The sequence below is a fragment of the Poeciliopsis prolifica genome, unplaced genomic scaffold (assembly GCF_027474105.1).
Source record: "Poeciliopsis prolifica strain line A6 unplaced genomic scaffold, Auburn_PproV2 SCAFFOLD013, whole genome shotgun sequence".
NCBI classification, from domain to species: Eukaryota; Metazoa; Chordata; class Actinopteri; order Cyprinodontiformes; family Poeciliidae; genus Poeciliopsis; species Poeciliopsis prolifica.
The window spans coordinates 4,432,052-4,446,773 of record NW_026562388.1 but is presented as its reverse complement, the minus strand read 5'-3'; the positions used below and the strand labels follow the sequence as shown (position 1 = coordinate 4,446,773).

At 40.1% G+C, this 14,722-nt stretch overlaps 1 protein-coding gene across 1 annotated transcript; it reads left to right on the top strand.

The window, feature by feature from the left end:
• The first annotated feature begins 242 nt into the window (after positions 1–242).
• lclat1 (lysocardiolipin acyltransferase 1) lies at positions 243–13,168 on the top strand. The gene is made up of 6 exons (XM_055038647.1): positions 243–570; positions 6,140–6,307; positions 6,524–6,722; positions 7,750–7,896; positions 9,128–9,244; positions 10,718–13,168. Exons 1-6 carry the CDS (start codon positions 550–552, stop codon positions 11,215–11,217), a joined length of 1,152 nt encoding a protein of 383 aa, XP_054894622.1. The 5' UTR covers positions 243–549; the 3' UTR covers positions 11,218–13,168.
• Positions 13,169–14,722: the final 1,554 nt, after the last annotated feature.

Sequence of the window (14,722 nt, the reverse complement as noted above, 5' to 3'; positions counted from 1 at the left end):
CTCATAATTAACTGTATCACAGGAAATTTGAAATAATTTTAAAAACACAGAACAAAACACTTGAATATTTAAAAAATGGCACATTATAGAAATAATATATGGGTTTATATATGTATATTTCGTTACTTAATTTCAAGTATTGCACATTAAAGTATCTATTTTGCAAATTATTTTTTAGATCAAGGCCCTGATTACACTGAACTTTGACACAGTACTTTGCACCAACAGCGCCCCCCGTTGTCGGCTATGTTTCAGGACAGGCGAGGGCTAACAAGTTGAGAGGTCATCGTCTATTGATTGAGATTGCAGACCTTTAGATGCGGTTTTTGCTCCGGTCACAGAGATGATGGCTCACCTCAGCGCTACGAGAAGCGGATGCATCAGGGAATCCTGACCGGGAGCTTCGCTCAGTAACGCTGCTCGGGGTTAGATTTGCATGCTAGCAGCTGTTAGCAACGTGCTAAGCTTTCACGATGTCGCAACTAAGTTCTTGCTGCTAATTTGGGTCTTGGCGTGACTGGCACATCTGAGCTTAAACTGCGGCTGTGTATGGGGGAAAAAACACAAAAGGTGGGTGTGATTATCTTCAACAATACGTCGTGAAAACCACGCTGTTAGCTGCAGTGTTACGAGCCTCGGCAAACTAGTTTCTCTTTCATTTGGTTTGCTAAGTTAGCATATTAGCCTAGTTTGGCATCACCTGAACAGCAGGGAAGCATTTATAACTTGAATTAAACCCAAACATCACGCGTGTGTAACACAAACTGACAATTTGTTCCATTTTCCTGACAAGTTTCCTGACGCGTACATTTCGTCAATGCTTGTATGTCATTGTCTCAATTGCGCTGTATTTTTTTTTTTTACTGACTAGACTAGGGTGTGCTCTGTGATAAAAAAAAAATCATGTGACGTTGCTCCATCTCAAAAGTTCAGGTGCGTTTTAGGCTAACCCGCAGTTTCGTCCTGGTTTCTCATGGTCCAGCCCCACCCATGGATTATGGAAAATGTTAGTGTATTGGAAAGTAAATACTCGTGATAACACGTATCGTTGTTATTATGGTATTGTCTAAACAGTGCTAATCTGTGCATCTGCTGTTTCATAATGAAACGGAGAGAGATACAATAAAGACAGATGGAAGATCAGAGATTACTGACTGTTGTTTTGGCTCTTGTTATTTTTTTAACCCTACTTTGGCTTCTTACTCAACAACAGTGGCCACACCACAACCTGCAGCTGTTTTCACATTAAAATACAACTTTACTTGGTTTCCTAGACTAGTAGAAGGAGTCTGGCAGTAAAGATTTAAGAACCTCATTCGACATAAGATCATGCTCTACAGGGAATTCAGTTGCCGTTGTATTTTTTTTTTCTTTAAGATTAATTGGCTATTTCAGAAGATCTTAACACCAGCTACAAGCGCTTTAAAAATGAGAACAGAAAAATAAAGATTTTTTTCATGTGTCGTACAGATGTGCTGTATTACCTGAACGATTGATCTTCGTGGCACTCGATTCAAAAGTATACAGTCTGAAACATAGGGCTTGACAATAAATCAATGATTATTTATTGAATATTACTAGAAAATACATCCAGTGGAATGTTCAATAATTTCACTGAACCACAAAGCATTCAGCTTTAGCTGCTCGACCTCTTACCTTCAGCTGAGCAAGGTTGGTGGGCATCAACCAACTCACTCTTTGGTTAGCTGCAATTTCAGGTTTAGCCACTGTGCCTCATAAACCGCTTGAAAGTAAAACAGCGAGATGTGAAGGGAGGAAATGACAGCAAGCGCTCAAGAGGAATCCGCTGTTAAAAAAAGAGAATATTTCAGCTATTTAAAACAAAAAGCTAAATCGACTCATATGAAACCCTAATATTGTGATGTTTTTCAGCTTTATTGTCCAGTCCCACTGTAATGTGTTAATATTAACATAAAATGTGGGAGTTTCTCCACTTACAGATTTATTCAGTTTTTTTCCCTTTGCACGTAAAGTCAAGCAAAATTCAAAGTCAGGCAAACATAACCCGATTAAAAAGAGTGCAGTTTTAAGTCCCGAATTTGTTCAGTACGGAAAAAAGGGCTCGTCCAAAGAAACAAAATCAAACCCAAGTCTTTTTAAAAGAATATTCCCCTCTGCTTTAGCATTGAGCATTGTCAGTAGCTGCCTGTGAGTCCTTTACATTACCATTGAGGAATTTTGCTCTAATTCAGCCACATTAAACAGAATGTTTAAGATCATGATACGGCTCCTTCACATCCTCTTTTTCTGAAATACTGGCACTGTAATGGTGTGCACACCTTCCAGAAAGTCCCACTTTTGTCCTGTCAGTCTACAGAATATTTTCCCAAATGTCTGGGGGATCATCAGAATGTTGTCTGGCAAATGTGAGAAATTTTTTTGCTCGGCGGTGGTTTATGCCTGGGAACTGTCCCACGGAGGCCATTTCCATAAGCACAGTTTTGCTCTTTTTAAATTAAGAGTACAGACCTTAACAGAACTGATGAGGGTTAATGAGGGTCATTCTTAATAGAAAGTGAAGCTTTACTTAACATTGTGAAGAATAGAAACGTCACCAGAATAAGCCAGCCTGTGTTCTGCTGCTAAATCTAAGAGCTTATTAATAGACTCTTTTTCACCACCAGGAAATCATAAATGCAGTCACTAATGTTAACAGTGGCCTCTGTCCACAAAGCAGGATGTGAAACTAGATTTCCTGTAAAACCTGTTTAGCTTTATGAGTAATTTTCTACCAATTTTCTTGCTCTTGTAAATTTATTTAGAAAAATTCTGGTGGAAATCATTTAAAAAGTGCTTCCTCAAACGAATATTGACCTCATCAGTGTGGTGTGGAAAACCAGATTTTTCCACTGCTTGCCTCTTCACAAGAAATTCAACAGCCCACTCTGGTGCGTTTCTCATCTGTCAGCAGAGGTGACATGTTCCCAGGAAATTTTTGACAGTGGGACCTTTTTTTAAGTCTTGTAAAAGTCTATAAACACTTCTTTTGAAATCATTGATTTGACAAACTTATTAGTTTGCATGTTGTTGAAAACACAGTAAGGCCATTGTGTACTCTTGTGTTGATGATGCAAATCGGAAGTCACTTTAGATGGTAGGTAAAGGGTCGATAGAGAGGCACAGATGAGGCTTGTACAGGCTGCCAGTTTCTGGTTGTCTTTAAATACTGACCTTCAGGCATTTTGATTTCCTTTCCAAGAATTATAAGTCAGATAAACCTATTTGTGTGTACAGCTAAGCAGGTAAATGGAACAAAGATTGACCATAAAAGGGGAAGAAGACGACTGCAGATTTTCTGCCAGAGGGTGTAGATTTGGAATCCATGAAAACAAAAATGATGACCGGATTCCAAGATTATAACAAACTATTGTATTTATGTGCACTAAAAATGTGGGAGCTTTCAGTTTTGATGCATTTTGTGGACAGGAAAGGAAAGTCATCAGATTGCTCCAAGTCAGTGAATGGTTCAGGTAGAGCATATTTAATTGATCTTAATAGTATGAGGTGTCCTTAGATTTTCTGCACCACTTCATTCATGTGCTTTTTTCCATCTCTTTATTTTTCACACAAATGAACAAACCACTTGAAGCTCATTGTTTGGCCGAGACAAGGTTGAACTTTTGACTCTGCTTTGCTGGGATGTCTGAATTTAGCCTAAATGTAGGAATGCTACATCTCTGCCAGAGTATCCAGACTTGGACACTGAAGAGTATGTTGGGAGTTTTGTGCGGCTGTATTTGGGCAAGTGTTTTCAGGATTATTTCTATGGTGATTTAAATACATTTGTAGCCAACAAAATGGATGAGGCTTGCAAAGCGCTCGAGTGTTTCTAGCCTTGATTTATGAAAACAAAGGTTTCCGTGGATGCGTTACGTAAATGGTTACTTCCCTGGTGTTCGTGTATTGCAGAGCGAAATGTGTTTTGGATTTCATAAAGCTGTTGACTTTTCATATCCCTGACTCCAGGTGTATCATTCCTAACACTAAACAAGACTGCATTTCTTCCAGCAGACACCCAAAGGTGTGTTTTTTTTTTTTTTTTTGCATTTGCTGAGAATTAAACTGTGGCAGTTGTGCTGAGCGAGGCTGTTATCCTCTCTTGTCACGCCTCACATTTTCCATCATTAAGCCGAGGAGCCCTTAAACCCTTATTGCTGGCATAATCATACACACAAACATGCTGGCATTACTTAAATGTATCCTGAGCCACTGTGGTCGCTGCCATGAGAACTGCTGCGTCATGCTCCCAAAGAGGGTGTCAACAAGGGCAAGATAATGAGTGAGTGCTTCAAACCCAAGAGTTTATGCAATTATGAGAGTAATTGAGGTGGAAAGGTGTGAGCTGCAGGTTATAGGGGAGAGGGAAACACCTGGTGGGTGATATAGCTCCCAAAACCTTGATTCGGTTCAGGTCCTCTTGGTGTAATATGCAAAGCATGATTCCATTGGTTTTTATATAAGCTAGCGCAACAGCAAATTGATTTTGATACGTCAACCTAGGCGATTTCTTTGGTGTCTCACAAAGAGGATTTTTAGACTGTAGGTTTTGACGGTGTGATTTTTTTTTCAAAGCTTCTTACACCTTGATACCTGAGACTGACCTGCGTCTATTCGGCACAACAAATGCAATAAATTCCCTTAACTTTCAGATCCAGGCTTTGATATTGCTGAATATAAAATTAGTGCATCTTACTTTTAGTAAGCAATGTTTTGGTTTTGCCTGCTGCATGTTACACAACCAGTGTAAAATATTTGATCAAAGCCATATTTGTACAGCACCTGCTGTTTCTTGGCTCGTAGGTCAGTTTAAAGAAACTTCTTCCTCTTAGTGGTTTAGAAGAAAATAAAATAGAGTTGCTATGATTTGACAAGCCTTTCATTCAGGGATTGTGGAGCAATTTTAGGCCTTAAATTCACTCAAGTTTTCCCTATTTGCACTACAAAATGACAAACCCCACAATTCAAGTCAGGTGTGTTGGGAGAAATTTGTCTCTGGAGATTCAGTCCTTCCTGTTAACTTGCTGCAGGTTTACTGTATGTTAAAGATGTTAAAATCAAAGCAATAACGCTACTTTATTGCGTACTTTTTAACATGATTTGACTTAAAAACTAGGATTTGAAAAGTCAGGTGAAACCTGTTGTCAAAAATATATTGTGAATTTAGGCAGAAATAAAATAGCCATATCTGATATTTTATAAAAACATATTTAAAGTACAAATATTTCACTTGAAACCTTTTCGATGAGTCGGAAATATATCCTTCCTAAAACAAAAAAAAAAATCACTTTTTTTTTTTTTTTTTTTTTTTTAAGAAGTTGATGTACCTAAAAGTGCCACAGCTTTAGGTACAGTTTGTTTCAAAGTTTTCACAGACCAGAGAAAAGGTCATTATAAATCAGCTTAGACCTTCGCTTATTAAAGGGAAAACGTCACGTTTGCAACATTTGCAGTGGAAGTTGTTGTCCCTCTGATGTCATTGAAATGATACGAGGTCCTCAGTCATCAGATATGTCCTGGAAAATTGAAGGTCCCTAGTTTTGGTTTTAAATTTCTGAAGCATAACAGCTCAGCTCTCTTTCCACAGGGATCCAGTGGCGCTCGTGTTGCCTCCACTGACTAAAACACACACATTGAACACACAGATTGCTGATGTGGTTTCAATCAGAATACTTTGGGAGCAATAAACACTTTGCTTTCTATTTTTATATCAAACAAACCAGCTGGTTTACTGATGCATTATTTTATCAGAATAGGTTCAACCAAACTTGATTTTGTGACTTTTAGACTCCCAATTTGTCATCCATGATCAAAAAAGGTCCCTTATTTACATTCCACGCTTGGAATGTCTGGTCTGGATTTTCCACTGTTTGTGGGAAAATATGTCAGATGATCTCCAGCACCGCAGTTGTTATTGTAGATGAAAGTGTCAATAATCATGTTTCATGTTGCAAATGTTCCAAGTGAGGAATAAATCACACACACACACACATGAACTGTCAAAAGTTTGGACGTACCATCCGTGTATCTTAGAAGAAGTAGACTTTTCCATTTAACCGTCTGTTTAGTGACGGCTTCATTTTCTTTGAGTAAATAACTTCGTTTGTCTTGTCTATTACAGATGGCTGTGTCAGCACGGGGCCTCTTCTTCATTCTGGCACTATTTTTAGGTAGTTTCTTTGGAAGTATCGTCATGCTGGGTCCATTTCTGCCACTCATGCTGCTGTCTCCGGCTTGGTACCGCTGGCTTACGGATCGAATCGTTGCTACCTGGATCACCCTCCCTGTGGTATGTACCTGAGCTTACGATACCAAGAGTTTGTATTCTATCATCTTCATGTAAACTTCCCATTTGGATTTGTTTTTAAAGACTGAGTAGCACAAAGCACTGTTGAGTCTTGATAAAGTGAGAAAAGCTACGAAAAGAGAATTATTTCTCCCTCTTGTCGCTCCTCTTTACACCTGTCCTTTCCTTTTGCTCACATTCTCTCTCTCTTCTCGGTAGTCTTTGTTGGAGTTGGTGTTTGGGGTGAAAGTGGTGATCACAGGGGATGGCTTCATTCCTGGAGAGCGCAGCGTGATCATCATGAACCACCGCACCCGTCTTGACTGGATGTTCCTCTGGTGTTGTCTGCTCAGGCACAGCTACCTTCGCCTGGAAAAGATCTGCCTCAAGGCTGGTCTCAAGGCCTTGCCCGGCTTTGGTGTGTATGCACTGGGTCCTCTGCCCTTCTCCACACACACTCGCATACACAAACACTCTTTGGCCCACTTACGCAACATGGCTTCTGCTTTACGTGGCATTTCCGACCAATATAATTGCATAACAGCGTATAGTACAACATTAAGGGCTGGAGCCATCCATTGTTTCTTCATTTTTTTAAAGCCACAGAATTTTTTTTGCCTGTAGCAGTCGTTTTAACAATTTGTCATCAAATCATGAAGTAAGCATTACATAAATACGGAGTACTCCAAAACTGTAATGTGGAATGTTTTTGATGGCCGAAAACAAGTTTCCGCAAAATTTTGAAAGCATGGTGTTCGTTTGTATTCATTCCATCTGAATCATTACAATCAAGAAATTGGACAGAAAGGTAAGGCGAAGGGCTGAAACATGGAGAAGCAGCATCATGCTGTGAGAATGATTTTCTTCAACAGTAACAGAAAACTTGTTCAAAGTTGATGAGTTGGAGCTGATTCCAAGGAAAAGATGAGACTGGTTCACCTTCCCGCATGATGGCTCCTGGAATGCAACCAGGGCTCTTTCGATCAAAGCATTTTTATGCTTCAGAATGTCCCAGTCAAAGTCCACAGCTAAATCCAGGACTTACAAATGAATCTTTAGATCATGCAACCTTTCTGATTTAATCTCGTTTAGTGTGTATTTGTGCAGAGACGTGTATTCAAATGTTTCTTTGTCTTGATATTAACATGATAAACTATAACTGTGTCTTCTGAAAGATACGTTAAGGGTGCATTCGGAGGATTAGATAAAGCATAGTCCTCCTGAAACCACAGAATAAATATATGTGGAGGTATATCTAAAGGTAAATTTACATCCAATAAGTGGCTTTTCAAGCAGATGTTTCAGATCAATTCAGATCATAAAAACGTGAAGAGACTTTAGTTATACAAACTAGATTTCCAAATGTAGTGTGTTAAGTTTTAAGCACCAGGTGTTAGAAAGAAATGCAGACCTGTTAAAAATTAACAACTTATTGTACTTTACAGGTTGGGCAATGCAGGTGGCCTGTTTTGTTTTCATTCAGCGTCGCTGGGAGATGGACAAGGCACATTTGGAAAACATGTTGGACTACTTCTGTGACATCAGAGAGCCCCTGCAGCTGTTATTGTTCCCAGAGGGGACAGACCTCACAGGTGAGATGTAAACAGTGCAGTTTTTTCTTCTTTTTTTTTGTAGGGTGGCTTGGCTTGCCTCTTCCGGACTCGTCAGCCTCTGCATGAACGTTCAAAACATGCCACCGGCAATACGAGACGTGATTCAGGCACTGACACTGTTATGCAAGGACATTTTGAAGATGTAAAACAGTCCCTAAATCCCTGGACATGTCCTCGACAATGTCGTTACAACAAGAGGGCTCCGATCTCTCAAGCCAGGCAGGATTTGACTTTTTGCTTAAAGCTCCTGGACATCACAGCTACACTAATCAAAGCCCCATGTCGCTGTCCTTTAAGGCGGTTAAACCTCTTCACAGACAACGTCATGAAGGAGTACTGTCCTTCATGATGTATTGTTTTACACTTGTCCCACTGCGTGTGTGTGTGTGTTCCTGTGCATATTTGTATTTAAGCCTCTTAAATCTAAAGGCTTAATTTGACACATTAAACCAGAGTATGAAGGAGTCTGTTCTTGCATCTTAAGCAGAAGTTAAATACTCCCTTAATTCTTCATTCTGGAGGTTATGTTTAGGAATAAAATGTCTAAATGACTCCATGTGCCACCTGTGGGACTTGTGATTTTTAATTTAAAACACCCGTATGACCCCAGACTTTAATATACTTTAGGTGATTTTATGTGATATGCCTAGAAGTGCTTAAACGAAAAGTGGAAAGAACATGACGCATTGGGATTTTTTTCTTTCTTTTCCCTGTCATGTTCTCTATTAAACCACCGAGGCTTACACAGAACAGCTGTATTTATGCTGGGATTGAATTACTTCCAGGTGGACTCTGTTTAACAAACGGTGGACAGCTGAAGGCGGGTAGTTGCATTTATTGGCCTACATGCCAAGCTGTAGAGGAATGTTAACTCGACACACTGTACCCAGTGTGGAACGTGGTGGTGGCAGCATCATGGAGTGGGTATAATTTTCTCCATCATTGCAACAATAACAAGAATAAAGCCAGAGTTATAATAGAAATGTATAGACCAAAGGAAATTTACTCAGTTTAAGTAAAGGGGGAAGACTTTAAATTCATACCACAATTCAAATCAATGAGTTTCAAAATAAATATGTAAATGTTACTGCAACTGAACAATATCCAACTTCTCTTTTAACCAGCAAAACTTAAATGTCCAATGATGTGTAACAAGATCAAGCACCTTTTGGAGATTTTTTAATTTTTACATTTTGTGTGTTCCCTGCAGAGGACACAAAAGAAAAGAGTAATGCATTCGCTGCGCAGAACAACCTTCCGCAATTGGAGTATGTACTTCATCCCCGCTCCACCGGATTCACCTTCATTGTGGACAAACTGAGAAAAGGTCAGGATCATCTGCTTGCTTTCGAGATTACGCAACATCCATATTCAACATGATGACAGTGCACTTGCAGGCGGCCTGTGGTCAGATGACAGACGCCTGCGTTTTTAGCTGACTAATATTTGTTACAGATAAAGTAAACAGACCACAAAGCCCATGATCGCCACGGAAATCTTCCTTCAGCAAACCGATGATGACTGTACTTATTCCAGTGACGTTTGTAGAGCAGAAATTGTACATGTTATTATTTTAACTCCCAGACTTGTGCTCCATCCCACTACATGGTAACTCATAGCTCCCCTGAGATTCTAACGTTTCTTCATCAGCTAATTCTGGAAGCATCTGCCCCCCCTGCCTCTCATCCCCTCTATAGGGAGGTCTTCAGTACCACATCTGGACCTTCTGTCTCACCCCTATTCGCACTGTTTGCTGATGATGACACTAACTCTCCTAGCAGGTGTTGTGATATCATATGGCTTAGCTAATTCTCCGCCGCAGACTGATGACACGCGCACGCCGTCTTCGTCCAGCTCTACTGTTCCCCTCCGACTCTATTTTTACCTTAGCAGTGCAGGACCGGGCGCTGCCAGGTGTCCCCTCATGCGTCTGATATTTAGTTTAGCCTTCCCTGCTTATTATAAGGGCACTGCAGATATGCAGTGATGTAGAGGTTGTTGTGGCTTTAAATCAGCTGCACCTAATGGGCTAATAAATCTTGATTTTAGTTGAACAGGGTGGATGTATGAAAACACAGAGGATTAGTTAATGTACCACTAACCTTTATCAGATGTTTTAAAAATTCATTACCACACATTCTGTCGGTTGTTTTTCTCTTCTTTTTTTTTAATGTGTCCTGTGCAGCAGTGTGGCTCTCAGAACTGTTGTCAAAGTGAGAACCAAGAGATTTACTTTGACAAGCGAAGCATTCGCCATGAAAACTTTATTAGAAATTGCTTTGGGTTCATTTCAAATGTAATAGATGGGAAACAAAATGGAGGAAGGTGGGGAAGGGTTTTAAAAGGAAGGAAGTAAGTAGCTGTAGTGGAGATAAAGCAGCATGGAGAAACCACAAGTCAACTCCCTTCAAGTCTGCCTGTAGACCTGCAGACAGAAAACAAAAAACCAGTGAAACCAAAACAACAAACGTATGTAATAATAACAGTTATAACATCATTGGAAAGTACATGGTAACACAAGATGTATTTAGTGGCAACTGCAGTCCAAATGAGAGTGTGCCTGACCAACACCTGGATCTAAACACCTGTTGGTTCGTGTATCAAAGAGCCAAAATGGTGGAAGTTTTTAGTTTTAATGCATTTAATTAATAGGAAAACATTCCGATTTTTCAGTATTTGGTCGGTGAATTTTAAGAGACAAATATGCCTCGCTGATTAACTTATCACAGATGGAAATAAATGTCCTGTCTTGCCATATCAACATCTGCCCCTTTTGATTAGTTCTCCCTCCTTTCTGCAGGAGACAACCTGGATGCCGTCCATGACATCACAGTGGCGTACCCCAAGAACATCCCGCAGACAGAACAACACCTCGTCTTAGGAGAATTCCCTCGCGAGATCCACTTTCACGTCCGCCGCTATCCGGTTTCTTCGCTCCCGTCCTCGTCTGCAGAGTTGGAGTCTTGGTGTCGAGAGCGCTGGGCCGAGAAGGAGAGCCGTCTGCGCGACTTCTACTCGGGCCAGCCCCGGGCCTTCGACAGGGACGGCGTCACAAGAGTGCCGCCTTGTAAGTCGGAGCTGCGGGTGGGTCTGATCAAAGCGGTCTCGCTGGTGTACTGGAGCTGCTTCATCGCTTTATGCTTCACTGGCCTGTGGCTCTGGTCTCCCTTCAGGTTCTATGTCCTGGGTATGATTGTAATGTTCACCGTCCAGCAGAAGCTGTCTGGAGGTCTGGAGCTGATTGAGATGGCTTGCCATCGATACTGGAAGGCAAAAGTGCAGGAAAGAAAGATGCAGTAGAGAGTGAGACCCTGCTTTAATTGGGGAAAATAAGTTTTCACCAATAACCAGCAAAGGCATTTCAAGCTGATCAGTGAGCTGATCTGAATCCCTTTGAGGAACAGACGTTTTTTCTGCCTCAGAGAGTAACAAGTGCATCTTCCGATTGCATGTCTGGCTGCAGTGGAGAGATTACATCGCTGGCAAAGAATAAAAAGAGGAATGTTGGTTTGTCTGTCTTTGCTGGGTTCAAGGAATTCATCACATGTGATGTTCCACTTGACCTTCATGCAGTCAGGGAGAGAAGAAAGTGCAATCTGTTATTTGAAGAGTTTGAACCTCTAAATGGTTTCATATTTAGCAAATCATTTAGAGATTCCAGCATCGTCATTTTTTGTTCTTTTATTTATGGCACACCTGGGAATTTAGATAGGTTTCGCTCTCTTTTTACCACGACTGTATATACCTCTCTGCACAATCCTTCTTAATTAAGTTTGTGTTTTACTGGTTTTATGTATTCTGTGTTTGAACTTAATTGTTTAGGGTGTCTGTGTGAAAATCTGTCATGAAACGGTTGCTATTTCTTATATCGCGATGCTTACAAAACATGTTTTATTGTACGCTATGTTGCCGTCGGTTTTACATAATGAATGGAGCAGAGCCATATTATTGTCCACATGTATTTGTGTATGTATGATGACTTGACTTTGACCATCATTCAAAAAAAACAAAGCACTGGTGGTTGAACTTTTTTATTAGCTGTGCATCAAGGAAAGAAATAGTTTAATTCCCAGAGATTTATTATACAGTATATGTTTAGAATTGGGTTTGCAGTGTCATGCGGGGTCTTGGTGCCCCTTGAAGCTTTTGACAGTTTTTTTTTTTTTTTTCCAGATCAAGACCTCAATGTTTTTATTAAGATTTTATATGAAAGACTAACATGCATTGCGGTTGGGCACCAGGACTGCTACAGTCCTTAGTACTCCTCTGATTGTGAGTGTACTCTGTGACATTTCATTTTCCTCTTCCTTCCTGAGTGCACAACCAGGAGTTGTCCGGGGGGCCTCTCGGCTCCTTTATCAATTAACATTCTCCTTGCCTGGCCCGGTTTACATGGACAGCAGGGCCTGCGCATGTTGTGCCACGCTCTTTCAATTTAAAGACGACCAGTGGAACATTGTGCCGTGAAATGTTTACAGCTCAGGATATCGTTTGTTTCCTGCCCTGTCGGCTTTTCGTGCTGGTCCTGTTTCTTCAGTAATGTTTTCTAAAATATTTCAGAGGCCCTCGCGTAGCAGCTGGAGTGAATCCAAGCTATTGGTTGCACTGGATTTTATTTCCAGGTGTCAGAGTTAATGAGGCTAAAAAAGTTCCGGTAGGACACTTTTTTTTTGTTGTTGTTTTTGATATTACTTTTCACATATATGTACCACTTCATCTTAGTCTGTCATATAAAATCCCAACATATTACATTGCAGAACAGCACAAGGGATATTGAATACTCTTGCACTGCACTGTAATTACCCTGTTATAATAGTTTTTGCTCCCTCAAGAGAACTTTCATTGTCATAGAAGCCCTAATTGCTCAAGTTAATTTTGCACAGAAAAACCAAAGGTGAGAAATGGATCAATGATGTGGAGAACAAAACAAAGAAACAAACAAACAAAAAAAAAACTCAAATAACCAAACAGAATGTAGTCTTGCCCGTCAGGGAGGATCAGCTTCATTGACCACAGACCAAGCTGCAGCTCGCTTGTGTTCTTACAAAATCAACAACCGCACATGCGATTGTTTTATAGCAAACGGCTGTAAAAGCGTAGGAGTTTGGAGGAGTTTAAGCACTCTTCCTGGGAATGAAACAATGCCTTGTTCAGGCAGGTTCCGGGGAAGGAGGAATGTCCTGTTGAGGCAACATTACCCCTCGATGTGCAGAGCGGTCCAGAGTAACCAGACTTGGAGTGGAAAAACGGCCTTGAGGTCAGCCTAATCCAAAAAAGCCCTGTAATGCCCACGTCTGCATGTGTCCCTCTCCCCTGGACTGGCATTGATGTGCCTGCGAAACTCAATTAGCAAGTGACAGTTGAGAAAGCTACTGTATTTATGCCATAAAAGGACTGAAACTAAAACCAGTTTGGAGCAGTGCTTCGCCCGCACTTCCCTCGTCTCAGACCTCATTGATTCTAATGAAAGAGTAACTTTTCTCCTTAGGTAGTCGTATATAGTAACTTCTGTACGGTGTGTATCTACCACACAAGTGTCTCTTTCTCTTTTCTTTTTTTTAAATCTGGAGTTTCTTTTATTTAGACACAAAAAATGTTTGATTCCTATCACTGTGATGCAGCTGTGTTAGCAGTTTTATTATCCATGAGTAACGGTTTATCTGGTCCTATATATATATTTTTAGTTTATAACTCCTGTGCCAGCCTCAATCTCCAAACATTCTCTGTTATGTTGTCTGTTTTACAATTACTTGCAGATGCTGGACTTCCTAGAAGTCACCGTCCTCAGGTAAACAGTGTGGACACCATGAAAAGGCAGTCTCTTAAATGTATCTCAATAAATCTCTATCACCTCATTAAAAGCCTTCTGTGTTCGTTTTGTGTCCTGTTGAGTACATAAACTTGAGTTTAACCGATGCGTCTCAGTAAAACGGAGTATTTTAGAAGAGGAAATTCAGTTCTGACAGCGTTTATTCAAGTGTGTTTTTTTTTTTTTTTAGGGTTACGGCTCAGCCAACGAAAACCGCAAATTCTGTTTCTCCAAAAATAAATAACTGCAAGCTCACTGAAACACCACTGGATGTTGAAGCTTCACAACCTTTCCTAAAGACCGGGAGTATCTAAATAATTATGACCTCAACTGAAGAATGATATGAAACTGGCCTTTCTGAACAAGTAGATGGACACTTCCACTTTAAATTACAATTAAAATCAAAAAATGTTTTATTTCCTTCATTTTATAGTTGCTCTTCAACGTTTACACTAAAGCAGATTTGGCTAAACATAGCAAAAGATTTAAAAGACGTGACCAGTATCTAAACAAAAACTTCTACACTGAAATAGAAAAACATCCATCCAAAAATATCAGAAAACCACTTTAAGCGTATCTATTCATATTTCAAACATAAGAGGATATATGTTGATTCATAAATTCCATCAAAAATTGTACGTCATCAAAATGCATTTTTTTTAGCTTATTGTAGAGAGAATTAGCATAATGAAGAACACGCATTACAGTTATCTCTAATTTTTGAGGCCTGCGACCTCTTTCAACTTCATGACTTTTGTACTTCCACAGGAAACACAAAATGTATTTTTATCTGAAGAAAAAAAACACTGCAACCTTCCAGTGCCTCCTTTTTCTTTATTCTTGGTAAGATACTTGAACATTGCTTCTGATTGAGAAGTGCAGCCAACACCTTTAGGATCTCCTTGAACCTCTTTAATAGGCGACTTTTTCCTTCCACTTAACTTACCATTGAAACACCTGTGCCTATAGACACCCGATTATTTTTTTTTCAGCAAC